Source organism: Squalius cephalus (assembly GCF_949319135.1).
Source record: "Squalius cephalus genome assembly, chromosome: 5".
Classification (NCBI taxonomy): domain Eukaryota; kingdom Metazoa; phylum Chordata; class Actinopteri; order Cypriniformes; family Leuciscidae; genus Squalius; species Squalius cephalus.
Window position 1 is genome coordinate 11,988,368 of NC_137126.1, and position 27,513 is coordinate 12,015,880.

Consider the following 27,513-nt stretch of genomic DNA (forward strand, 5'->3'; position numbering starts at 1 on the left):
CTGCAGCTCATTTGTGCACCAAACAAAGGGCATATGTCTGAAACCACAAGCCTTAGGCCTATATCATCATTTGCTTTGAAAGTGTAGATGAGAAAAGCCCAAGATTCAAACTTTGCTGACCTTACACAACATGCATGACTTTAAATGTCATGAAGTTATTTACCTTCATGTAGAGGTTTCTAACCTTAATCAATCCTGTTAACATGCGCTTTGCAAATTGCTTCACTTTTGTGAAACAATGTGTGAGAGAAACAAATGAATCCATAAATTTGACGAGAGCAATTATCTAAATGAACAGCACCATAACTCTGCTATGATTACATGAAAGCCATTAAGGGGGATAAATCAAAATGTCTATGAGTAATGACACCATAACATGGAAAAAACATTTAAGATCATTGATATGTTATACATGAACTTCACACATTTCATGTAATCTAGCAACACTAGTAATTGGAAGTGTTTCAAGTGCTGTGTGTTTTATTGCTCATTTTTACTATAATTGGAGCTAGAAGTCTTAAATCCTAGCACATAGATGTTGCATTTAGACTTTAATTATGTAATGTGTTAGCGAACACATGAAGGTTACATATGGACTTCACTTTAAATTAAAGTGGCCTGGTAATTGCTGCTGATAAACACTTTTGGAGATGTAATTATGTTTTTGATCTTCATTTGGATCCAGATCTTGCTGCTGCAAAGGGTGAGATTAGAATTTAGAATGCTTGTCAATCAAAACCAGATTGACCACTTTTGACCATACAAGCTGGCTTGCATGTCCTAAAGCTTCTGGTAGATTTTGGTCAAGCTGGTTAGAGCTGGTAGACAAAGCTGGACAAGGATCAAACAAAAAAGCACATTCCAAAAACCAGTTTAGCTACCTATGATCAACCAACCAAAGTATGGTCTGGTATAATCTTCACTTTTGTCCCACAGACACTGGCCACATCTTTCATTTTTACCTTATCACCATGTTAGCTGCAAGGTTGGCATACCTTATGCTGTTATGCTCAAATGCGTCATCCACCACATCCTCCACCAGTATGAGTTCTACAGTGCAATGCACGAGAAAAAAGTCAAGACCTTGGTCAAGATTCAAGTTTCTCCTTTGATTGTCAGGTCATGATCAAGGTCTACAAACTTTTGTAAGAGGTAAGCCAGGTTTAAAACTGCACTATATAGATAAAATATTTGGTCCCACTTTATATTGGATGTCTTTAACTACTATGTTCTTACAACCAAAATTATTAGGTACAATGTATTGTGTTCATGTTGAATTGCAAATGACTTGCTGCTACTGAGGTGGGATTCGGTTAAGGTTTGGGACAGATTTTGTGATATAGTTAGGTTTAAGAGGTTAAGGTGTAGGGGTAGGGTCAACAGTGTGATGTTATTACATAAATTAATTACAGATGTAATAACATGCTGGTATTTTTAAAATATAAGTACAGTGTAAAACATTTAACTGTTAGTACATCCCTTAAAACTCAAATTTGCTCACTAAAATTACTTATTTAAATGTTTTTTTCCTTGAAAAGAAAATGCCTTAAAATAGCTTGAATGTAACTCAACACCTTTGCCTCATTTAGTATTTGCGGTTCTATGAATATGCAAATTAGCCCCGCCCCCACTCACTCACACCAGCTCACAGATCCACTTGTTGATGATTAGATACATATAGTTTGTGACGTCAGAAACATCAGCGATTTCAAACCGCGATTTTGAGACTGTCTTTGTTCACTGCAGTTTTAAGGAGAAAATGCTCAGAAATGGTGCTGACTTATGAATTTGCACATGGTTTGTCTTAAAGCATATTAAAAACACCCCATAGACATATTGTAACGGTCACCAGCTGGAGTGCCCATGAGAGCCACCAGAGGGCACTCCACACCAGACTATTTTGTTCGCTCACAGACTACATTTCCCATAACTCACTGCCCGGACTCATCATCACTGATTGTATTCACCTGTATCTCATTCACCTGTATCTCATCACCTTGTTAGTTTCAGCCTATTTATTCCTTGTTCATTCATTCAACCATTGCGAAGTTTTGTTTGTGTCACACTGCATTTCTGAGCATTCTCCCTGGTTTCATGTCTCTTGGTTTTTCGGATTTCTTGCCCTGTTCCCTGGATTACTCTTTTGCCGCTGACCCCTGCCTGGTTTGTTTGTTTGTTTGTTTGTTTGTTTGTTTGTTTGTTTGTTTGTTTGTTTGTTTTTACGGACTGCCTGCGTTTGACTTTGCCTGTACTTTGGATTACGCCTTTGGATTGCCCTTAAATAAAAGCTGCATTTGGATCTACCTTTGTGTCTCGGAGCAATTTCGTGACAGAAAACTTCGCCACATCAAGATCCAGCAGCGAGACCAACCATGAATCCAGCAGCACAGATAATGTGTCTCCGTCAAGGAGATCGACCTATCGAGGAGTACTTAAGAGACTTTATCAATCTGGCAAATGCCACTTGTATGGACTCTCTGTGCCTCATGATTTTTTTTAGAGGGGGACTATCAGAGCCACTCGGGTCAGCTATGCCACTGCACAATCCCCAATGGACTTTAGAATTTTATATTTATTTGGCCCTGCAACTGAGTAGTTCTGTCTATGCTGTGGGGATCATGGAGGAGAAACGTGGTACTCCCACATTAGCCCTCATTCCACAACCTCGTCCCGTCACTTCTGTCGAGCCAGAGACTGTTCACGTCACTTCTGTCGAGCCAGAGACTGTTCACGTCACTTCTGTCGAGTCAGAGACTGTTCACGTCACTTCTGCCGAGTCAGAGACTGTTCACGTCACTTCTGTCGAGCCAAAGACTGTTCACGTCACTTCTGTCGAGTCAGAGACTGTTCACGTCACTTCTGCCGAGTCAGAGACTGTTCACGTCACTTCTGCCGAGTCAGAGACTGTTCACGTCACTTCTGTCGAGCCAAAGACTGTTCACGTCACTTCTGTCGATCCAGAGACTGTTCACGTCACTTCTGCCGAGTCAGAGACTGTTCACGTCACTTCTGCCGAGTCAGAGACTGTTCACGTCACGTCTGCCGAGCCAGAGACTGTTCACATCAGTCCTGCCGAGCAAGAGACTGTTCACGTCAGTCCTGCCGAGCCAGAACTTCACGTCACATCTCTCCACGTCATGCCTGCCAAGTCTGAGTCTCTTCATGCCATGTCTGCCGACGAGCCAGCGTCTCCGTACAAGATGGCCACCGCCGAGCCAGTGTCTCCAGACAAGATGGCCCCCGCCGAGCCAGTGTCACCGGACAAGATGGCCGCCGCCGAGCCAGTGTCTCCGGACAAGATGGCCGCCGCCGAGCCAGTGTCTCCAGACAAGATGGCCTCCGCCGAGCCAGTGTCTCCGGACAAGATGCCCGCCGCCATCAAATGGTTAACACAAAAATACATCCATACAAAAAAACTTATCCCACCACGACTGAGAGCAAATGTACTAGAAAAGAAAAGTCATCTGAACAGTTATATAATTGATGCCAACAATTCAGTTTGGTTCTTACTTAATTTTATTTATTTCATAAACAGTTAGTTTATCAGTAACTCATGGAAATACAAGCTTTGAGCCTAAATAGTATCACCAAGACTTAGTTCATACCAAGGATGATAAAAATAACAATAACTATAAAGTTTTAATAATTGTTCTAGAATAGTGAAGAACACATCACAGTTATAAACAATGCCAACACAGAGGAAAGATATTGCTAGAACTTTTCTTTCCAGCTGAATGTAAAAACTTTGACAGCCCATCAGAATCCACTGACCTTAAAAGCTAGAGCATTTAAAGTGTCTGACGACAGAAATGAAGTGTACGCTTATAATAAATAAAATAATAAATAATAGTTTGTTATAATTATCAATCTTGGTCTGTGAAAGGACCTTTGGATGGAGATTTATTTTCTATAAATTATGCCAATCCAATGGCAGAATGGCATTATTTATCAGTGAAAAGTAACATCACAACCTTTGTACGTGTGTGCATTTGTGTGTTGAAATAGTTTGATCCAGTTCTTACACTTGAAATGTAGCAATATGAGGTTACATTATCAGAAAACCTTGACATAGATGAAAAACTTTCCTAATTGATTTGCTTTTGCTCTTTATTTCTCATTTGTCAATGCAAATGTCAACATGACTGGTAAGCAAACAATTCTCAGTGTTCTCAGTCCCACAGGCAAGACTGATTCTGGTCTTCAGCCACTTAAGAGCATAACTCTTCATGGTGACCACGGCGGTGTTAACATTACTGGAGGACAAATTGTCGAAAGTGGATGAAACTCAATGAGCAAATAATTACATAACATTTGACAGCAAACACTGGCAGCTGTAATGTGGTGTGCTGTTGGTTCCATGGATCATCTGCTAATCTCGACTAAAGGTGGATTGTGGGAGTTTACCAATTTATTTAGTGGTGCATGCTAAGACAAGCATATCAGTTATCATTGATCTTATACTTAAAGTTAGGGGTTTCTTCTGAACCCTATGACTTCTGAGAACACATTGATCATAACTTTCCACTGAGAAGACAGCAAGTATCTGAAACAGCTGACCGAATAAGATATCTGGGTCAATGATATAACCCTGAATCAGTTACTTTTTTTTTTCACATGCAATTTAGCAAAAATGCAATTCATACTGTGAATGTGGTTTGAATATACCTCTTCTATGATGAGTGTGTTTTTAGTTTGCAAATTAATATTGAGTAACAAAAATTGTGATACAACTGTCCTGGTATCATAATGAAGAAAAAAAAACATTAAAATGTGTAATAATAATGCCATTCATATTAAACAAATCTTGAAAGGAAAACCCTGCCTCAATATTTATTAATACTTGAAAAACAGCAAGTCAAAGTTTCCAGCAAGTCAATGTCATCTGGTGCAACCAACAAATTCATGTATCATAATCAACAAGAAGAAACATGCAGAACGAAAGAAGAAAAAAAAAAAAAAAACATGAACCAGAAAATTATATAATTTCCTCTACATCTGCAGGCTTTCATGAATATTAAAAATAAAATTACGTGTGGTGCAGTTCCCAAAAATCTTTACAAAATAAATACAAATATTGACAGATATTTTTAGACTTAAGAAAACAATGCAAAAATATGAATATAATGAATACAAATATATGAAAAGAATAATGCAATTAAGCTTAAAATAATTATTGATATTATAAATATTATAAGAAAACTATTAAGTGAACACTCACATGTACTCAAGGTGTATGTTATGATTCTGTTCTGTCATCTTTTATTTTGAAGTTCTGTTCCAGTTCCTTTAGTTCCGGTTTCCCCATTTAGTTTTGGTTTCCTTGGTTACTGATTATGCTATTGTTTGTTCTACCCCTGTATCTATAGCCCTGTGTTTCAGTTGTTCTTTGTCAGTTCTTGTTTATATATTCTGACTGTGGTTTACATTTATCATATGTGTATTCCTGTGATCTCCTGAGTATTTTGGATTGTTTAATTTTAACTCCTTCATTTTCATGTGTGCTGACGACACATAACAGTGCAAGGAATTGGCCTAAAAGTTACTTTTTACTTGATGGCTACCCTAAAACACCAATGTAACATTAACTATTTCAAATACCAACAAAATAGAACATTAAACATTAACAAATCTTGCTAAAATAAATGCATAAAATAACATTATTTCAACATTTACATTCCCTATCCAGTCCCATGCAAAGCATGATGAAAATACTGTTCCCAGTATCTATAATGCTACTTTAACACAAATAAAAACATTCATGTAGTCTCAACTCGAATGCATTAAGTTAACTGGATGACAAAATGATTTGTTGGATTAATTTTTTTAATAAATTGAACAAGCAGCAAAATCCATTTTTTGAGTGTCCTTTTTGATCGAGCTACTTGATTGAAAATTTCAAAAGGAAAACATTGACTGAAGCAATAACGTCTGAACAAGACACCTGATACAATTGTGTTAAATTAAATGAATTGTTTCAATAAAGTGAACAGCGTCCAAAAAAAAATCTTTAGTATTTTATTATTGCCCCATCTATCAACCTGTATATATATATATATATATATATATATATATATATATATATATATATATATATATATATATATATATATAACTGATTAATGCTTTGCAAGTTCACTTTATGCATGATGCCTTGCCCTCCTGGAGGCCTAAAATACAGAATATCTGAACGGGGTCATCAAGATTGTTAAAAACAAGTGAAAACGTAATTAGCATGCACCTTGCATGCAAAGCAACCAAAACAACAAATAACAGATGTGTTTGTGGCTACTTTACTTTTTATAGCGTAGAGTTTGACATCACCATATTTCTCAAGCAGAATATTGTGTGGTAGTGACAAAAGGTTTACAGTGCTAAGACCTCTTATTCACAACACACACAGATGAAATCAAGGATTTGGTTCATGTTTTCAAAATAAAATCTTGGTAAGGTTCAACAGCCATTATAACAGTTATGAATGTGTTGAATATCTGTATTAACACTAATCCTCTAATCTGTAGATATTGTCAACAAGATATAATTTGGATGGAGTTATTCAAACATTTAATCCAAATATTATTAAAACATTCCTATTTTAAATTAAAATTATTGTTTACAAAATGACATTGGATAGCCCAACCTTACCACCATTCCCAAATAACATTTAATTAGTGGTGCTTGCTAAGGCAAGCATCGCTATGGCTGTTATTCATACTTAGGGCTAGGCATTTGAACAAACCTTGTCCAACACTATTTGTGGTACAGACATGAATGATACCCGAAATCATGCGGCTTGTTGAGAAGAGGTGTGCTGTTGTGATCTACTCCACTTTTCCCCTGGTGAATGATAAAATTAAAAATAGTTGAAGGAAGAGCCTGAGCCATATCTGAAGACAAGTAAGGTGGGCTCTTTTGACTTTTGTCAGTAGCAACCTCACAGAACACCTACATGCAAGGTTAAGCCATGTCTAGGTTAAACTTTAAACTCTAGCTAAGCAACACTCACATCTACTTAAAAATATATATTTTTAGGATTATTATTGTTTTCTAAATCCTGACATCATTGTGTGCCTTGGTGGACTAAGGTACACTGGTTATAATTTTCACTTTGTGGCACATAACAAAAAGCTGATGATGAGTAAATAATCATTACTTTATTATAATCATTACTTTAACAGCATGACTGGAGTGCTGATACTTGGCACACAGAATTTTTTTTTTACTCTTCCTTTAACACTTTATGATGAATATGACAGTCATATTTTTAGCTTCTGACAATGTCTTCTGATATTCTGTACTAAAAAGCCATTCAAAATGAATGAATTAGATATCTTTTGTATTATTAATATAAGAATCTCCTCTCCTGCTAACCCCCCCCCCCCCCCCCCCCCCCTGGCCTCAAGAGGCGCACTAGCGAATGACGCTAGAGGCTGCAGTCTTACCATCTTTGTTAGCACGCCCACCTCCCATGCGGGAGACCCCGGGTCGGATAGGGCCGGTTATATTTGGTGCCGTGACCCGGATGGGAGTGAAGTTTAGGGGGGTGAGTGTAATGTAGGCCAGTAAGAGCTGTGCGTGTAAACCTTACTCCTCTGGCCACTAGTCTTGAGGCCAGGCCGCCTCCCATGCCAGAGACCCCAGTTTAAATGTAACTGGTCCTACTCGACTCACTCCGAGCAGGGTCTCTTTGGCATGGGAGGCGTGCTAAAAAGAACGCAGCTTTAATGTCAGTCGCTAGCGCACCTCTTGAGGCCAGAGGAGTGAGGTTTACACACAACCCTTACTGCCCTATAAGTTACACTCACCCCCCTAAACCTCACTCCCATCCGGGTCACAGCATCACATGTAACCGGTGGCTTGCAACGCCAAGATAGGCGCCAAAGTTAAGGGGAGTTCGGAGGAGTATTTTGAAAGATTGAGTATGAGCATTAGTAATATGGCTTGTGCCTTCTTTTGAAAAAAGCATGTTTTTTTAAACAGTTATCTGGTTTGATCTCTGCAAGACTGGTACACTGCAAAATGTTTACCTAGCCAGAGAAAGCAAACATAGTTGACTGTCATGTGTTCTGTGTTGTTCTAAGCAGGAGAAATGTGTTGATACAGTTGCTCTGTCTAACGGCCTCCAGCCTTCAAAGGCCTTGCCTGTTCCTTGAACAGTTTGTTCCAAGTGGCCAAAAGTCAATCAAGAAGCAGAGCAGAGCAGTGGGAAAAAGGGGGTAAAGGAGGAAGAAATACTTAATTACTACATATTCAACCCTTGCCTGCTTCTTTTCCTCCTTTAAGTTTCCGTCTTGGCACTGAAAGCCACAGCTCTTGCCAAATACAGCTAATGTGTGTGAAGCATGAATGGTCACACACTGTGCAGAGCCTTGCAGTGCACTTAATATAGCAGTTCGGCCTAAAAGCAACTCATTTCCTCTGAAAAAACTCTAGTGTTCTTTGCCTTTCTGCTCCCTCTAAATGCATTCTGAACGCTGGGTGACTCGGTGATGTCATTGCTACTCCACCCACTGTCCCTTTGCTTGCATTTCTGGCAGGAGAAACCAGTTTTACTGCAATCTTATATAATTATGTGGTCACATCATTCGAGAAAGCACAAAAAGGGCTGACTGGAGACATGAACTCGAATGTTGGCATAGCATTCGACAGCCTCTGAATACATCTTGCATTTAATAGTGAAGATTTAGTCTATAGTGAAGAAAAAAATCTGCAGCACGTTTGAAAAAATGTAAAATATATTTTTTTTAACAAGCATTAGACTAGAGTCTCTGCGTTCATGAAAGTGTAACATGATGTATGAATGTATCTACTCCATTCCTTGTATTATAATCTATAGAATACATTTTAACTTTAAGATTGTACCTCATGGTGGCCTCAAGTACTTAATAGATTGACACGTGGTTCTCTTGAGAGGGGTTTGAAAGCATGTTTTGCACCATACTGCCATCTAGAGGTTGTGTTTTGAAAATGGTTACATAAGCCCATTTTGAGGAGACTGATTTAAAAATAAATAAATAATATAATTTAAGATGTTCTTTGATAACTCACAGACTACCACAAATCTGCCTGCCATTAGAAAAATCAAGGCCTATATGCACCAACAGCAATACTAGCATTAAGATATTGAAAGAAATGGAAAGAAAACAGACAGTTTAATCACCCCTGATCCAACTGTTACAATGAATCATGTTATTCCACTGTATCTCAAATAAAAGTGCACTGTGGAACAATAACCTTAAGTCTTTTTCGGTGTATAAAGTGAATTTACATGCAAGTTATTTAAGATAAAGAAAATAGCACGTCTCTAAACTGTACCGTGACCTCAAGCCATACTCTAAAAGGCCACTGCTCATGGCAAATAGAATCAGGTGACAATTGCAGACATTAAAGGTATACAGTCTATTCAATTGAGCATTTCTGCTGAGCACATTATGAAGATATATGAGCAGGACAGCAGCAATGAGAAAGGTCATGGCACTTTACACAACATCTTTCTGACGTCATGGCCTCCATCTGTAGCCTGTTCTAAATCAATAACAACAATAACATTCACCTTGTAGCAATAAAAATAAATATGTTAAAGGTTCACTATTTAAACCTTTTTTTTGTTCAAAATGTACAAAATTTTATAAGGATATCATGAATCTTCTGAACCGTGTTTTTGTTTTATCCTGAATCACTCAGGATATTCAGACTATTTTAGAGTAGGCCTAGCCTATTCACTATTTAAAATACTAAAACTATTTTACTAGTAGCCCTAGTACCTGCGTGACTCGTCATGTACATAAACAGAGAGAAATAGCTACAATGTTCTTCCGCAAGACGCATGCGATTCTGTTTAGTAACCGCGTTGCGTAGGCCGATCGGTGTCTGACATCACAGTACCACGAGAGCAATTCAAAAGTATACAGAGCCGTCTGCTCTCTAATCGCTCTTGCGGTTCTTTAATGTCATACACCGGTTGGTCTATGCAGTACCACTTCAAGTCGAACACATCTCATAATTTCGAGATGACAACATGTCATTCTACTTGGAGCTTTTCCAGCTCCACCTCTGTGGATGAGTGGAGGAGTTTGACCTAATTAGAGATAGGGTTATGGCAGGGGTGACCAATCCAGCTAATGGAGGGCCGTTGTCCTGCAGATTTTAGCTCCAACCCCAATTATACACACCTGGACCAGCTAATCAAGGTTTTACTAGCCCTCTGGTCCTCTTCGCGTGTCGGTCAAAAATGTCTGAATGTTTTATTTTTTTTATTTCAATGAAATGAATGTAGGCCTACTATATTTTAGTTCGATAATGTTTTTTATTTAATATTTTGTCTTTTAAGGGGATTTTATGGTACTAAATTATAGTTTCGCTGTATTTATAATCCATTTATTCATTTTTTGAGCATTGACCTGAATTAAATTTCCAACTTAAACTGTCGTAAATCTTGAATGCTTTAGAGCACAGACCTGAGTTTGATCTCTTTTCAAAGATGACACTTGGCAGATTATTGCTGAAGTGAAAAAAGTTTTAAAAAGTAAACGTCAAAAAAAGTTACAGAATTTTACATTTATTGTCATGAAAAATGTGCAAAATTAATGAAATATATTTCAAAAATATGTTTTACTCTAAAACTGTATTTTTTTGTTCCCTCAGCAAGTGCCAAAACCTTTACCAAGTTTCGTACCATTCCTATGAAGAAAAAAAATCTAAAAAAAAAAAAACAATTCTAAAAAGGCATACTAGAAACTTCGCGGTGGGTTTGTTGTGGTGAGTTGGAGCTAAATTCTACAGGACCGTAGCCAGGACCAAGTTTGGACACACCTGTGTTATGTGTATAGGGTTAGGGTTTGGTTGGACCTTCAAGTTGCACTCAATAGGTCCAGAAAGGGAGAGCTGGACATTAAGCTCCACCCACTGGCTCTGCAAACAGCTAGACAGCAGCCCCTCGAATTATGCTTCTTCTTTTCTTTTTTTGGCAACACTATCTGTCAGGTTGGAGCTCTCAGAAAATTCCCAGTTTACAAGTTGTAATTACTAGTTTTATGAGGACGAGAACTTTAACGAGACTTAAAAGTTGCAGTCTAGTAATAACAAGACATTACGTGAATGCACCTTGGCGTTGATAGTGTTGTCATAGAAACGCATAATTACGAGTCCGAAGACATGAACAGCTCCGAGTAGAATGTCATGTGTTTCGGTCATTCCTGGTATGATGGCCTTTTGGCCATGGATCATGAAATGTAGAAAATTAAACTCAGTTTTTAAAATAAAATTTTGTGTTGTCATGATAGGGGAATGTAAAACATTTGAAAAATGATTTTGGTCAACCTTGAGTAAATAAATGTAACAATATTAAACAAAATAAATGAAATGGAAGATCAAAAATGCCCACCCTAGGAACATTCTAATATATGGGCACTGTGTAAATTATCTTAGTGAAACCTTTGTGTCCCTTTAAAATCATATCAGTTAATACATTTTCAGAAAATATGAATACTTTCTCACAAACACATCATTTTACATTTTTCATTTTCAGGTACAAATACCTAAAAGGCATTTTGTTTACTTTTTAAACTACTCATAATTTCATTTTCACTGAATTATTAGCATGTTGCTGATTTTATGAAATTAGTGTTAAAAAAACAACAACAAAAAAAACAACAACAATGCTTAACATGGACAAAGTGATAACAGAATGGACAAAATAATGGACAAGTGTTAAAGAATGGATGGAATGATGATTTCCTATGTCTCACATACAACCAGTTATATTATTACTTTAGTTTGAACTGGATTTAGGTGGGAAACAATAATGTAAACATTCCCAAAGACATTTAAATACACCACTTTTTCAACTTTAAACATGAATTACTTTTGCAATCACTATCACACTCAGTGATTGCATGGTCTTTAAAATTGTAATTTTAAAACTGATTTGTCTACTAACTTTTTAAAAATTTTCCCTTAACAGGGTGGATGTACTAGGTTGACCACATCAAATTTGACAGATACAATTGGTAAAAAATAGACAATTAAAATAAGTTTCAAAAGTTGTTTTCCCTCCAAAGAAGTGATGGCAGAAAAAAAAAAAACACGGAAAAAATCCCCAATGGTAAGTGTATTTATCTTGAAATTGGGATGGGGACATATAAAATGGTGATACATATGCCTACATGTTGGTTCAAAATGCTGTAAAATGTCTAGATCTCTCTCTCTCTCTCTCTCTCTCTCTCTCTCTCTCTCTCTCTCTCTCTCTCTCTCTCTCTCTCTCTCTCTCTCTCTCTCTCTCTCTCTCTCTTTAAACTTTTAATGAACTCAAATGGTGTTAAGACCGGTTTAAAATATTGTCCAGCATTTTAAGGCAGTAAGATCATCATGACATGAGCTTTACTGAGTGGGGACACAAGAGGCGCCGAATCCCAGGAATGACCTGTTTTTACCATTTTTACACTTGGATCATGACGTTACAACCGAATTTCAAAGCCATTGAAAAGTCAACGTAAAATGTTTAAATCAAAGGACTTATAGTTATCTCTTTAAAGTTTCCTTTTACATACGTCACAATTAGCAATAAAAGTGTAACTTGTGTATTCAGAAATAACATAATTAGCAGGATATATTTCATGTAAATATTTTTTCTCGGCGATACATGACTTTTATTTTGAAAGGCTTCATAGATTGTAGCCATATGAGGAAATGTTCACGTCACTTCAACCACCACATCAGTTCATAATGTAGCTGCTAGCTAGTGAAAATAGATTTATCATTCAGTATGTATTTCGAAAATCAACGGTTTTTATTTCAGAGTTCACTGTTGTGGATTACCACTTCATGAGCGATTCCAGAATTCCTGAATTGTGCTCTTATTTTCGGTTTCAGCTGTCTAATTTAAACAGGCTAACGCAGTTAACTTAGACACATAACAGCTTTTGTTTCTCAAAGATGAGCTCTTAGATAAACAGTGAAAGATCTAAGATCATAAACACACAGCAGCAGAAGTATGGATGAAAAATACAGCAGTAATGTCATCTCCAGTGGGAAGCTGGGGCGAGTTGAGGTTCCAGATGCCAGGTAAAACAAGAGTGTCTAAATATTACACTAAAATAATACTCTTACAGTACTATGGCAGTAACTTACCACGTTACACTGATGTTATGAGGTGGTTACGCTGGTTTAACCACGGTAGCATGTTTAAAGATAAACATACCTTTTTGTAAGTGCTGATGTGTTGTAGTGGACCGTCTTGAATGACTTACAGAAAAGTAGGCTACCTTATTATTCTTGTTGGAAATGAAATACCAATAAATACCATTGTATGTTGTAGTACCATACTTGTACCATACATATAAGCACCATAATATTACTATGTGATGCATCCTGACACTCTACCATAGTATCACTACAGTACTTTTTGAAAGGTATCTGCATTTTTTGTTCACCACATTCAGAGAATACTTTGGTATTACCATGATAGTGTCCAAAACCTATAGCATTGCAATGTTTTCCATGGTATTTTATGGTAATACCATTGTAGGAATATCTCAGCTTTATTTATCTACTTTTCTACTCTTTATCTGTTTATTTATTGTGTTTTTTTTTTCAGACTGACCCGGTACATAGTATTACTCTACTTTACCAAGCTGCTGAAGGCTTTTGGGATATTTGAGTCATATGATCTCCTCAAAGTTGTGCATATTGTACAGTTTCTCTTTATTTTAAAAATGGGGTAAGTAGTGACATCACACATGTACATAAAGAATACAAGCATCATGATTGTTTATTTTCATTATTTCTGATCATATAAATACCTTCTATTTTCTGCATAGGTGTGCAATGATATTGGTTTTCTTTCAAAAGCCATTCTCATCTGGAAAAATGATCCCTAAGAGACAGGTACAAAGTTATTTTAATTCTAGTTTACCTGTTCAGTTCATCAGTTTTAAAACTCTTACCACTTGAAGGGTTAGTTTATCATTAAAACTTGCCAAACCCCTTTGTTTATCTTCGAAATGCATGAGCATTTTTAATATTCTCTCATCCTTTTAGTCCATCCTTTGAAAGTCCATGGAACCAGAACATTCCACACATTAAAACATTCATACAAATATTGTTAAAGTGACCCAAATAAGTGGTTTAATCCAAATCTTCTGAAGAGACATGATTGTTGTGATGAACAGATTCAGTTTAGGCTTTTATTCACTTAAAAATGAATCAATGCACATATTTAGTAGAAAGCCAACTGTTTGCCACTTGCCAAATTTAATATTGGTTAATGTTGATGCATTAAAAGTTACAGCATTCTGTATATGTTATGGAAGTAAAATGGATTGCAAATGCCATTTCATGTGGACCTATTTTGAACATGGCAGCCTGATTTCATCTGTTTAACTTCTGATTTCAGTGGATAAAAATACTCAAACATGCTGTCATGAGCTGTGTCATTTCCCTGTTGGGTTTCTTTGGGTTGACACTCTGTGGGCCACTCAGGTATGTCTATGGGCTGGATCGAAAATAAACGTATTTCATTATTTTTGTTCTGTTGTTTATCAAGCATTTGGCCTAAACTTAAGTGATTTCTTTCAGGACCCTTTTGCTGTTTGAGCACAGTGATGTGGTGGTGATTTCTCTCCTCAGCGTTCTCTTTACCAGCTCTGGAGGGGGACCTTCTAAGGTCAGAAATGTAGAGAAATCATAACCGTATCTCAGAATGAACCATATTTACCAGCTGACACATTTCCATGTGCTCTTTTTTTTTTTTTTTTATAGACAAGGGGTGCTGCTTTATTCATAATTGCTGTGATCTGCCTTTTGCTCTTTGATAATGATGATCTCATGGCAAAGATGGCAGAGCACCGTATCCTTACAACTGTAGCAGAAATGTGTACACTGTTATTAAATCCAGGTGAAATCTGTCATTTCTACCTCTTTAATGACACCAGCTTGCAGGCAAAATGGCAAAAAACAAAAAAACAAAAACTGTTTTCCGACTAAACAGAAAGTTATTTCAAACTCAGAGCTGGATAAACATTTTATTCTTTGGAATGACATTTACAGATTAATCATTCACAATATCGTCATGAATGTGTATTTGGAAATGTTTACTTTTTGGTTTTATCTACAACTGTATGCTCCTTAACACTGTCTTATAGCTGAGGGGCACCATGACAGTGCTCTCACCCATGCGTTGTACACAGGGATTGCCTTTTTAGGTGTGGCGGACCACAAGGTGTGTTTTTGATCATTTTTTTAAAAAGGTTTTTAAGAGTGTTTTGAATACTGACTCCAATGAAGGAACAGTGATATCATGGTGATTAACTCTCATTTTCTGAGTAGGGTGGAGTGGTTCTGCTGGTTCTAGCTCTGTGCCTGAAGGTGGCTTTCAACACAGCATCTAGAAAATTATCAGTGGAGATTGGGGGCGCAAAACGCCTATATGCTTTATCTAACCTTGTGTCGGCTGTAGTTCTGCTGCCCTGGGTCATAGTGTTGTCTGCAACCACTGAGGTAACAACCAGCAGAAGCTTTGCTTTCTGCTTAACCAGGGGTCCAGGCCCAGTAGAGGGGATCAGCAAACTTTCAAAGGGGGCCTCAAAATTACTTCAAATAATTTTAAATAAGCTAAAATATTTCTTATTTTAGTTCATCCATTCAAGAACTGTTTGTTTCCTTTATATGAGGTAGCCTAACTTTAAAAGTGTGATTTCTAGACTTTAAAAAGTCATGTCAATGAATAAAATCTTAAAACGTTATGGGCATTTTTGTCCATGAGACATTATTTTGGTCCCTTTTCCCAGACGAGAAAGACTACAGATTCTAAATGTGTTTTATCAGTTAAGTTTATTTTGTCATTGCCATTGGGAATCAGTTAGCATTAAGAGTACAGTCAGTGTAAAATGATTAAAACAAAAACAGTGCACCATCTTCAGATGCATTAGCCTTGTCATAAACACTTAAAACAATACAGAAAGTTCTTACAGACACTAATGAAAGCTCCTTTTTTAAAATGGAAATCCTCAGAGTAAGGTGGAATCCTGGTCTGGCCTCATCTTGCCATTTGCCATGATCATCTTCTCTGTGATGATTCTGGACTTTTACGTCGAGTCCATCTGCACCGCAAAGCTGGAAACCTCACGCTGTGCTCGATATGGCTCCATCTTCCTGTTCCTCAGTGGCCTGGTGCTGGCAAACTTCTGGACCCACCCGCTAACCGACCAGCTCAGAGTGATAAGTAAGCCAGGAAACAACCAGCAGAGTAGCACTGAACATGTGCTGTCTGGTGGAGTGCTGGTCAGCGCCTGCTTCTTCATCATGGGTAAGTTAATATCTCTCATAGAAGATTTAATGCAAAGAATGGATTTGAAAGATTTATATATTCCCCTATCACAGAACCAATCTGATATGTAAATGTCAAGTGTACGATAGGGTGTAGATCTCATTTAAAAAAAAGTGGAAGAAGTAAAAATTATCATCATAGTGTTGTAAATACATCAACAAAAAGGTGTAGATGTAAAACTCATTGAAAGTACCACGTTTTACTTTGTCCTTATTGAATGTACCATTTGATGTTTTCAGCTGATAGCATACTGTCAGCCCCTTCTTCAAAAGGTCAGAAGGGAACACTGGTGGGTTATTCCCCTGAAGGAACTCCTCTTTATAACTTCATGGGTGATGCGCTTCAGCACACGTCCCAGTCTCTGCCTCGCTTCATCAAAGACTCACTCAAACAGATCCTGGAGGAATATGACTCACGGCAGATCTTCTACTTCCTCTGTCTCAATCTGGTACATTAGCCTCTGTAGGATGGCCACTTCAACTCGTGTGTTTACTATATTTTGGTCATGAAGTGTAGAAGATGCTCAGTTTAAGTGCTTTATTGTTCATTGCTTAAAATGTTTGTTATTTCTTGTCAGAATTACAGAAAAGGATTGTATGATTCAAATGTTCATGAGTTTTAGAGCTTTGTGGCAACGAAATAATTGAATCCCCTCCCTTCACAAAAATTGTAACCCCCGTGACTTACTTTAACCCCCTGTCTGATATAATGTGCCTATACTTTAAACAATGACCTATCTACTTCAACAGTATATTGATAAGAGTTGTGTTGATCTTTGTTCAGGCCTTCACATTTGTGGAGCTCTTCTATGGTGTGTGGACCAACAGTCTGGGGCTGATCTCTGATGGCTTCCACATGCTGTTTGACTGCTCGGCTTTGGTCCTGGGGTTGTTTGCCGCCCTCATGACCAGATGGAAAGCAACAAGGATATATTCCTATGGGTAAGGTAGTGCTGCTTGCTAATTTTAGGATAACTTTTTTGTGAAATGAATTCACGTTATACATTTGTAAGCGAGCAGACTGATTTGTCTTGTGGACGATAAAATACTCCGAATTTTTTTTTTTTCTTAATTGCATTTACACTCACAGTTAAGACACTTTGTGATTGCATGTTCATTAAATGTCCCGCAGTGAATGTAGCAAAATTTCATGTGGAATTGAAAATGCATTCCGAGCCGATTCCGATGCACGTCCCCGCCCCACCCTGTCAATCATTGCGTGTGTTGAAGCGCTGAAACAAGGAAAAAATTAAACAATTGAGGATGACAGTACCAGACTTTCAAGTTGTTCCAAACACAACCATGTCACATAGAAACATGCGCTTCATTGCTAGGAGACACATGAAAACTAAAAACAAGATTTGTTGTGGCAAAAATATCAAACATGTCTGATATCCTCCGACTGGATGGAATCATAGTCTGAAGCTAAATAAATATGTGTCTAAGTCTGTGCTCATAATACACTACACGATTTTTGGTGAAATCATTTACCTCTTACTGCGCAAAATCTGCAGACTCACTATGACTCTCAGAAACTACTTTAGAATCGTGTAGTGTATTCCAGCTTTTAAGCCTGGGACACACCAAGGCTTTTAGAAACACACTCGCGAACTTCCCTAAGCACTTCCCCTCGGGGTAATCCCCGTCGCCATTTTGAAGTGTGTTCCACTTCGTGAAGTGGACGAGGGAAGTTTATATCGACAGACCCTAGTCCCCTCAAATTTTGACAGTGATAATAGGAAATTACAGTAACAGAGATTGTTTTGGCTTTATAGCAGCTCTAGAATAAAGTTATTGTCCAGCTAAATTTAGTTTTAGATTGATTGATTTACTTCTGTTGTAAAGAAGATCATTAGTTATTAACTTAGGGGCCGCTTACACGACACCGTTCTAACAGAAAACACTCAGTGCGCTCCGGCCCACTCATTCGCACAAAACAGTGCCTGGTGGCTTGAGAACACAAACCCAGGAAATAGATTCCAAGGTGCAAGCCTTGAATTGTTTTGAAAAAAAAGGTTATCTCTGCACAAACCCGCGAAAACGCTGACGTCGTGCACATGCGCATCACGTGTTTAGTCTATAGGTCTGCACGTTTGAATGTATATGTGCGCAGGCGTGTAGTCCTTGTTTACAAACCAACCCTCAACAAACTACTTGTCTGGCCTTAAAAATGTATAATAAAGAATTATTTATCGCTTCCGCATAGACACGTGAACCAGAATTATCCCGACAATGTTTTATCTGTACAGAGGTGAAGGGATGGAGGTCTTCACAGGGGAGAGACTAGTTGACAGTCAAAGTTTATACTATTCATTTTGATTTTATTTTCATTTTTTTTTTGTAATTTTATTTATTAAACAGCTCATGTACCTATAGGATTTTATATATTTTTTCCAACAACAACTTATATGCATATAGAATGGTGCATAAAACAAATTCATAAGTAAAAAAGGGGTTTAAATAATAAATCAGCTCCATACTGAATTTCGGAATAGAAATTAAGATCTTTTTGATGAAATCTGAGAGCTTTCTGTCCCTCCATAGACAGCTACGCAAATAGCACTTTGAGGCTTCAAAAAGTTCACAAAGAGAGTGTTAAACTATTCCATATGAATTGAGCAGTTTAGTTAAAAAATTTCTGAAGAGACATTTATATGATGAACAGATTGAATTTAGGCTTTTATTCATATATAAACATTCATCAACTCACACATCAGTCATGGTAAACGGAAGCTGAAGCATATTCACTTGACGTGAGAGAACTAATGAGGTTCATTCTCTTGTGTTACACAGCACGTTTGAGCTTCAGCAAGAGTGCATCAAGCAGGTTCAGTTGAGCTTCTGTTTAAGTTCTTTGATCAAAGTTTAAATGTGAATAAAATACTAAATTCAGTGTTCATCATGTAAAGCAGTTAAGTCTCTTAAGAAAATTTGGAATAAACCGCTCAATTCATATGGATCTGTTTTACAATCTCTTTATGAACTTTTTGAAGTGTCAAAGTGGTAGTTGCATAGCTGTCTATGGAGGGACCGAACGCTCTCAAATTTAATAAAAAAAGATTTTCATTTGTGTTCTGAATATGAACGAAAGTCTTACGGCTTTGGAACGACATGAGGGTAATTAATGGCAGAATTTTCATTTTTGCTTAAAGGTGAACTAAGTAACTTTTTTACCTTAACTGAACAGCTTCGGAGTCATTGGAATGGTTATATTACTTATTTCGGGTTGAATGGTGGTCGTTTCGCACCCCCCTGTTGCCCGTGAGCGGAAAATACGCACTTGCAACTTTGAGCCGGCGGGCCGCCTGCCGCCGCGTCAGGAAGTCTCGCGTGATATCAGGTCTCGCGATGTAAACAATTGCTTTACGGCCAAAAGAATTCAGCTAAAATGCTGTCATTATTGCTCTCCCTCACCCGAATGAAGAAGACGTTTTAAAGAATGTCCCATCTGCTTTGATGTCGTTGATCTACTAGCCTCTGGTGTCTGAGAATCGCCAACGAGTTTTTACAACAGTGTTGTCAAATATCTATTCCGAAGCTGTGGGGGGAGCTCTAGAGAGAAACCTGCGAGCAAAAAGCGAGAATACAGCGAAGAAATCCCGAAGTTACTGAATGCAGCTTTAAAAGTCGAACTATCCCTTTAAATTATAAGTTTGGTCCTATATCATAAATTGTGTTTCTAGTATCACTTATGGAGTTATGGCTGTGTTTAACCTGTAAACCATGCGTGTTGTTGTTTTGATTCTGTTCTTTACAATGAATTGATCAAACTGGTTCACAAAACATGTCTGATTGATTCATTAACAAATCATTCTGAATCAAAAGTTATTTTTTTAAAATGATTGATGGAAAATACATGGGAACTCATTGGTCTGGGAAGTCTGGGAACCCTGATTACTGGACATAACGGAATTGTGTTTTGTAATTTTTGGTGCTGTTAACAGTGTGACTTTTCTCATTTCAGGTACGGTCGTGTGGAGATCCTCTCTGGATTTATCAATGGCCTGTTTCTCATGGTCATAGCTTTTTTTGTGTTTGTGGAGTCAGTCACCAGAGTCATTGATCCACCAAACATCAATACAGATATGCTAACGGTATGTACAGCTAACCTTCAGGACATTGCTGTCAGGATTGACAAAGCTATTGCCAAGTTGGTATCTTGAATTAAAGTTATGCAAAGTTTCACACATGAATCCTGTTACCTCATGCTCATGCTTGTCCTTGATCCATTTGTTCCTTAAAGCCAGTGTCGGTTGGTGGACTGCTTGTTAATCTGGTGGGCATCTGTGCCTTCAGTCATGCGCACTCCCATGGGGCCTCCAAAGGTAGCTGCTCTGGGCATGAGCACGGCCACTCGCACCATGGGCACGGGCACGGCAATGCAGAACACAGCCATGGAGGACATGGACACAGTCATGGAGGGCACGGTCACTCTCACGGCCACGGGCATTCCCACGGGTCTGCTGGAGGGGGAATGAATGCTAATATGCGAGGTGGGTCTGTACTCTGAGTATTATTTGTTTTTATTATAGACATGGCAAGGTTAGTTAATCCAGAAATGAAAAGTTTATTATCATTTATCAATCCTGATGTTTTTCAACCTTTTGAAGATGACATTTCCTTATCCTGTTTGCAGGAGTGTTTCTACATGTGCTTGCTGACACACTGGGCAGTGTCGGTGTGATTATATCCACCCTTCTCATTAAACAGTTTGGATGGCTGATCGCAGATCCCATTTGTTCACTCTTCATTGCCACACTGATTTTTCTCAGTGTTATTCCTTTGTTAAAAGATGCCTGTGAGGTTCTTCTCCTGAGAACGCCACCTGAAAATGACAAGGAGCTTAACTTTGCGCTTGAAAAGGTATGAATAGAAAAAATATATACATTGCCGGTCATATGTTTGGAATAGTTAAGATGATTTCTAAAGAATCATGTGACACAGAAGGCTGGAGTAATGGCTGCTGAAAATTAAGCTTTACCATCACATGAATAAAGTACATTTTCAAATATATTAAAATAGAAACTGTTCTTTAAATTGTAATATTTCACAATATTACTGTTGTTACTGTATTTTTGATGAAATAAAGGCAAACTTGGTGAGCATAAGAGACTTCTTTCCAAAGTATCTTTCAAAAATCGTAATTCCAAACTTTTGTCTGGTTAGTGTAGCTTAAAATTTTTGGATTACCAATTGAATGCTTTACATTGCATATAATTTAATGCTTCCTTGTTTGTCTAAGATTCAGAAAATAGAAGGTGTTTTATCCTACCGTGATCCACACTTCTGGAGACATTCTGCCAGTGTCATTGCTGGAACCATCCATCTCCAACTCATGTCTGATGTAGTAGAACAGCGAGTTATTCAACAGGTATGAATGCTACATCTTGAACAATGGCTTGTTTACAATTTTACAGCAATTTGTTTGGGCTTTCCAAGGCTTGTATTACCATTTTGCCTAACGATTAGACATTTAAGCCGTGTTCCAAATAGAGGCTGCATCCTTCGGAGGACGTGGACTTCAAAGGCTACGCCTTCGAAGTCCGCGAAGGTCAGACCAAACGTGGTTAAATGGGACGTCTAGCCTACGGAAGCAACTTTGACAGCTGCCGTTGATGAGCAGCAGTAACATTTGTACTGGACTTTTTTGAAAGTTATATTCAACTGTCTGAAAACAAAACAAGGTCACAACCTTCCTAAATTTGTTCACCGTGGTCCATTTATGTACATAATAAAGAGTATAAACTAGGGGTGTCCAATACAGCTCTCTAGAGGGCCACTGTCCTGCAGAGTTTAGCTCCAGCTCCAATTAAACACACCTGAACCAGCTAATAAGGGGACAGCCATTTGTATTTGTGTCCGAAACCACAGTGGACGTTATTGAGTGCACTTATTCAGTCCCACATTGCACTGCAATAACGAGTGTACAACCGATGTACGCTCAACGGCTGTCCGAATTCGCTCACTCATTTTTATTGCTAGAAACATCCAGGCAGGTGTGTTGAGGCAAGTTGGAGCTAAACTCTGCAGGGCAGTGAAATCGCAAAAAAAAATCGCATCTTAGTAAGATGTCAACATTTTAACCGTTTAAAAATGTTATTATTTATTTATTTATTTTTACATTTGTATCATTAGATATTCAAGTAAGTTCAAATTCAATATTTACATTTAAAAGTGCAATGAGATAGGCAAGGCCATGAAGGATCCATCTATTTTATCCTTCATTGCCCGGAAAATGAAGCATTTGAAAGCGCTTTTGAATTGGGACAGCCCGTGTTGTGCTGCTGTGGCGCAATCAGCCTTTGAATGTGGCCTTCGAAGGATGTAGCTTCTGAATTGGGACGCAGCTTTAGTTAGATGTAATTTTTATTTATTTATTTATTACTTAAACTTAATTTCTGGTGTCAGATCTTGTGTATAATATCTTTTTCTTTTTTTTTTTTGGGGGGGGGGGGGGGGGTTGATTCGTGTATTGGTTTTGTTGTTTTGGCCAAAAACAAATTAACTTACTGACCAATTTGTATTGTTTATACTGAATTTTTTTCTCAGGTGTCTGCCGTGTTGAAGGATGCCGGTGTTAATAATCTGACTATACAGTTGGAAAAAGAGGCTTACTTCCAGCACATGTCTGGCCTAAGCACTGGATTCCATGAGGTTTTAGCCATGACACAACAGATGGAATCCATGAAATATTATAAAGACGGCACATGTATCATGTAAACTCTTGTTTTAACACATTTAAATATTAAGAAATAAAGGGATCTAAGGTATAATTATAATCTCCTCATTTTTTTATTAAAAAATGTTTTAATAAAAATGAATTTTATGATGGCTTCCACAGACTCTGTATGGTTCCTAACAGTTAGAAACAATAACTTATATTATTTTATGAACACAAATGTTTGTTTGTTTGTTTGTTTTTCATATTGCATTTTTTTCACATTCCAATCATTTCCATTGATTCAATCAGTTGTTTTTTTCAACCATACATGCATATAAAATTGAATTATTTATTCACTAATATGGTGACATAAATAAGTGAACACACGAAAGCCATATTTTAATAATACCCCTTTTGTTTCATTAATTAATAATGTAGTATTAACAGGCAAGGTCTTTGTAAGCAAGGCATTAGCCCTTATTTGTAGGTTGGCAGGGCATATGAAATCACACAATTATTTAGTTTTTCTAATAAAATGAAGTGTGGGATCAAACAATAAATACATGTATCAAACCACTGATATAAATGACAATAAATAAAAATAGGTTGTGCGCTTTACAATTATAACACGTGGAAAATGAATTGCTCATCAAAAAAATTGTATTGTGGTACTGGGGAAAAGTTTTTTTTTTTTAAGTCGAGGTTTATCTATCTAATGTGCAACAGCAGTAGGCCTACTTATGTCAAGGAAAGGTTCATCATTGAAAGAAGGAAAATTTAGATGATAATACAGATAGTATTAGCTTATGCATTTAGATGGTATAAGTCTGTAAAACATTAGTGTGATATGTGCAATTGTTTAGGTGTGTGCAAATTATATTATTAAATTGAATTAGTAGCAGTAGTAGTAAATAGTTGTATAATTTATGTATTCACTACTAATAATTATACTCTGAATATAATATTTAAAAGTTAGTAATAAGTGTCATCTTGTTAGAAACATAAGAGGAACATAAGTTGGGTTTTCTCAATGTGAGCAATGTTGTTGACAAAGTTTGTGAAAATGTGTTTTCACAAACACAGTTTTTGTGTTTTACGCAGTTGCAGACACACGCTCCGCAGCAAAAGGTGGCAGTGGAAAGCACGCAAACTCTAGTACACACTACAAAAGAACACGATAGACTGGTATCCCCGCCCCTGGGCATCACGTGGTCATAAGTTGTCCTAGTAACGCATTGAAATCAGGTGCGACTGAGCCAATCGGAGCTCAATGATTTTCGAACCCAGCGAATCACGTTCGAAAGAGCGACAATTTAAACCACAGAGGAAATGCAATGCTACATCGAGCTCGCTTGAGTAGAATCAACCAGTTTGTTCATCGAGTCACAGCAATAATTCTCCTGAAATAATGGCTCTCCGTGTCACAAGGGTAAGTTGTTTTTAAATGCCTTTAATTTTTTGGAACTCAAAGTGTATGTGTATTATATTAAAGAACAAATGATTTGTCATTTTTAAGTTGATATGGGAAAACCCTGTAATATTTCCTTATCCTGCACGTTAACTATGTTAGTGTGGGATTTTACCTGCGTCTTTAATTCAGTAACTTAGGCCTAACGTATGTTTTATCAAAAAGCTTTGTGCAAGTTCTGCATAAGTTAGCACGTAAACTGCATGCATTTTACAGACAGACTTTAGTTCACACTAGTGCTGTTAGCAGCTAACTGGTTTGTACGTTACGTGTGCTTTCGGTCCTCGTGTGACGTTTTTAAACTCGTTTCCTAGAACTCAAACGATGTTTCCACAGATGTAGCACTTTTAATGTCTCACATAACCAATTGCCCTACTCGTTATGCAAAACTTACTCGTGACCCTCTTGTCTTGAGTAGAACACCCGCCTTGCCAGCAGCGAGAATCAGAACGCTCTGCCCGGAAAAGCAGCTGTAGCGACCAAGCCCGGACTGAGACCTCGGGCCGCGCTGGGGGAGATTGGCAACAATCCGCAGACACGACAGGCTTTGAGGAAGAAGGTAAGTGCCGTCTCTTCTCCGGGCAATTCAGCCTTCAGCTGCTTTTGTCTTAACCATGACTTAACCTTTTGAAACAGGAGGTGAAGGCTGCACCCAACGCAGAGGTTGTCGCTGAGAAAGCGCCTGTGGTTCAACAGCCCAAAAAGGAGTCCCCTAAAGTCAAGCATGATGTTAAGGTGAGCAGTAAATGCGCGGCATTTAAAGGGTCAGTTCACCAGAATATAACGTCAGTAGTATGGGAGCTGCTGTCCACATGCCATGACTACAAGTCAAGAAAAGGGTAGCTTGCTTTGGACATGTCTCAAATGGCCTAGCTTCTACCAAGTCTCCTAGCATTGGGAGGAGTTAATGCAGTTTTTGGTTCAAACTTGTGTGGGTTTAATCCTGAAAGTGTTCCAGCAGCTGCCGTATTTGTTGACTTCAGGGAGCTTTAGTCATGTGACTTATCTTTACAATGCAGACTAGCTTTTTTTATCTCTTGTATATGAATGGCAATAACTTTCCCTGCTGACAGCCTTGTAGTTCTAGTTAACCAGCAGAGGTTAATACCCCCTAGTGCTGTCTCTGAAGTGTTTGGATGTTGCTGCATTCTGAATTCTTGAAGTATCTATTTTGCCACCTTAATGCAAAAAGATTTACTTCAGCTTTCCATTGCAGATTTTGTCTGAGCCTTCATCTCCTGTTCCCATGGAGACCTCTGGCTGTGCTTCGGATGATCTGTGTCAGGCGTTCTCTGATGTTCTGCTTAATATCAAGGATGTGGATGCTGATGACTATGATAATCCCATGCTTTGCAGTGAATATGTCAAGGACATCTATTTGTATCTCCGTCAACTTGAGGTTTGCTGAAAATATGCTTTGTTGGTTTGTTATAATGCTGAAATGTATGGAAAGGTGAGCTCTTCTGCTTCTCTTGTAGACCGAGCAAGCTGTTAGGCCGAAATATCTGGAAGGAAAGGAAGTCACAGGAAACATGCGTGCCATTCTTATTGACTGGCTTGTGCAAGTTCAAATTAAGTTCAGGCTGCTTCAGGAGACCATGTACATGACTGTTGCAATCATTGACCGCTTCCTTCAGGTGGGTCCCTTTCCAGTTTTGGTTCACTGCATGGTGTTGAAGTTGTTTTAATAGTTTCCACTTGTCCCTTGATCAGGATAATCCAGTTCCAAAGAAGCAGCTCCAGCTTGTTGGTGTAACAGCCATGTTCATAGCCTCAAAGTATGAAGAGATGTACCCACCAGAGATTGCAGACTTTGCCTTTGTGACCGACCGTGCCTATACCACTGGTCAGATCCGGGAGATGGAGATGAAGATCCTGAGAGTCCTCAACTTTGGTTTTGGAAGGCCTCTTCCCCTACAGTTCCTCAGGAGGGCCTCCAAAATTGGCGACGTGAGCTGGTTTACCCATATTGTTTCAGAAGTGCTTCTGAGGTGTTATGTTCACATTGTGTTAATACTAATGGGGTTTGTTTTGCAGGTTACTGCAGAGCATCACACATTGGCCAAGTACTTCCTGGAGCTTACCATGGTCGACTATGACATGGTCCACATTCCTCCCTCCCAGGTGGCCAGTGCAGCTTATGCCCTCACCCTGAAGGTCTTCAGCTGTGGTGATTGGGTAAGTTCTTGGATGGTCATGATCGAAAATTTTCTTTTCTTTTTTTCTTATAAATCTGACCATTCCATCTGGCACTTTACAGACCCCTACTCTTCAGCATTATATGGGCTACACAGAAGAGATGCTAGTTCCTGTGATGCAGCATATTGCCAAAAATGTTGTGAGGGTCAATGAGGGGCTTTCAAAGCACCTGGTGAGTGGCTTCAGTCTGATTAAAAAGTTGGCCTACTCTATTTTGGCTTGAGTAGCTTTTTAGTTTCTATGTTAATGTGACCCACTGAAGAGTTTGATTTCTCCTCCAGGCTGTGAAGAACAAGTATTCCAGTCAGAAACAGATGAGAATTGCCTCAATTTCTCAGCTTAAGTCCTCCTTGATCAAGGACCTGGCCAAGCAGATCTCATAGTGTGTGGTGTTATGATCAAGAGACTTAAGCACTGTGTGCTGCCTTGTAAAAATTGTAACTTATGCATGCTTTTACTATTGCAACTTTTATCATTGTTTTTACAGGTAAAAATCTTTTTTTTTTACCTGCACTGCCATGTCCTAGTAAAGGTGACCTTTAATGTTGATGAATGATTCAAAGTTTATGCAACCTTGTACATTTGAATTCAAATAAACGTTTTAACATTTTACACTTAAGTGGTGTTTCATGGCTGAAAAAGGGTTTGATTAATGTCTGCTTGTTCTGTCTTTGTGAAAAATGGCTCTTTTTCAGAATTTGAAGTAGGAAAGTCAAATCCCTTATGTTCCTACTTTTGATGGCCTGAATTAAGTATGGATTTCTCCAGGCTTGTTCTAAATTTCTCAGTGGTTTTAACAATATAAACTGCCACAATTTTCAATCCATTCAGGATCAAGATTGTTTACTTCAATATCATCCGCATT

The 27,513-nt window shown here is 38.0% G+C and overlaps 3 protein-coding genes across 3 annotated transcripts; all 3 read left to right on the top strand.

The window, feature by feature from the left end:
- Nucleotides 1-1,057: 1,057 nt before the first annotated feature.
- Nucleotides 1,058-4,812, top strand: LOC307159283 (uncharacterized protein). Its single transcript, XM_079872541.1, has 2 exons — nucleotides 1,058-1,152; nucleotides 2,289-4,812. Exon 2 carries the CDS (start codon nucleotides 2,373-2,375, stop codon nucleotides 3,537-3,539), a length of 1,167 nt encoding a protein of 388 aa, XP_079728667.1. The 5' UTR covers nucleotides 1,058-1,152; nucleotides 2,289-2,372; the 3' UTR covers nucleotides 3,540-4,812.
- A 7,862-nt stretch (nucleotides 4,813-12,674) lies between these two features.
- Nucleotides 12,675-23,159, top strand: slc30a5 (solute carrier family 30 member 5). The gene is made up of 16 exons (XM_079871720.1): nucleotides 12,675-13,059; nucleotides 13,592-13,714; nucleotides 13,815-13,881; nucleotides 14,390-14,475; nucleotides 14,572-14,659; nucleotides 14,755-14,842; nucleotides 15,138-15,214; nucleotides 15,322-15,492; nucleotides 16,006-16,300; nucleotides 16,561-16,769; nucleotides 17,105-17,262; nucleotides 20,285-20,414; nucleotides 20,564-20,813; nucleotides 20,957-21,183; nucleotides 21,563-21,691; nucleotides 22,870-23,159. The coding sequence occupies exons 1-16, from the start codon at nucleotides 12,989-12,991 to the stop codon at nucleotides 23,038-23,040; spliced, it is 2,340 nt and encodes a 779-aa protein (XP_079727846.1). The 5' UTR covers nucleotides 12,675-12,988; the 3' UTR covers nucleotides 23,041-23,159.
- Nucleotides 23,160-24,155: 996 nt separating this feature from the next.
- Nucleotides 24,156-27,266, top strand: ccnb1 (cyclin B1). Its single transcript, XM_079870456.1, has 9 exons — nucleotides 24,156-24,410; nucleotides 24,868-25,008; nucleotides 25,086-25,184; nucleotides 25,666-25,848; nucleotides 25,928-26,086; nucleotides 26,163-26,399; nucleotides 26,487-26,627; nucleotides 26,710-26,820; nucleotides 26,930-27,266. The coding sequence occupies exons 1-9, from the start codon at nucleotides 24,390-24,392 to the stop codon at nucleotides 27,029-27,031; spliced, it is 1,194 nt and encodes a 397-aa protein (XP_079726582.1). The 5' UTR covers nucleotides 24,156-24,389; the 3' UTR covers nucleotides 27,032-27,266.
- Nucleotides 27,267-27,513: the final 247 nt, after the last annotated feature.

Coding starts and splice junctions, on each gene's coding strand:
- LOC307159283 (XM_079872541.1), top strand. CDS start 2,373: ATGAATCCAGCAGCACAGATAATGTGTCTCCGTCAAGGAGATCGACCT.
- slc30a5 (XM_079871720.1), top strand. CDS start 12,989: ATGGATGAAAAATACAGCAGTAATGTCATCTCCAGTGGGAAGCTGGGG. Junction 13,060..13,591: donor GTTGAGGTTCCAGATGCCAG/GTAAAACAAGAG, acceptor TTTTTTTTTCAG/ACTGACCCGGTACATAGTAT. Junction 21,692..22,869: donor AACAGCGAGTTATTCAACAG/GTATGAATGCTA, acceptor TTTTTTTCTCAG/GTGTCTGCCGTGTTGAAGGA.
- ccnb1 (XM_079870456.1), top strand. CDS start 24,390: ATGGCTCTCCGTGTCACAAGG. Junction 25,009..25,085: donor GACAGGCTTTGAGGAAGAAG/GTAAGTGCCGTC, acceptor CTTTTGAAACAG/GAGGTGAAGGCTGCACCCAA. Junction 26,087..26,162: donor TCATTGACCGCTTCCTTCAG/GTGGGTCCCTTT, acceptor TCCCTTGATCAG/GATAATCCAGTTCCAAAGAA.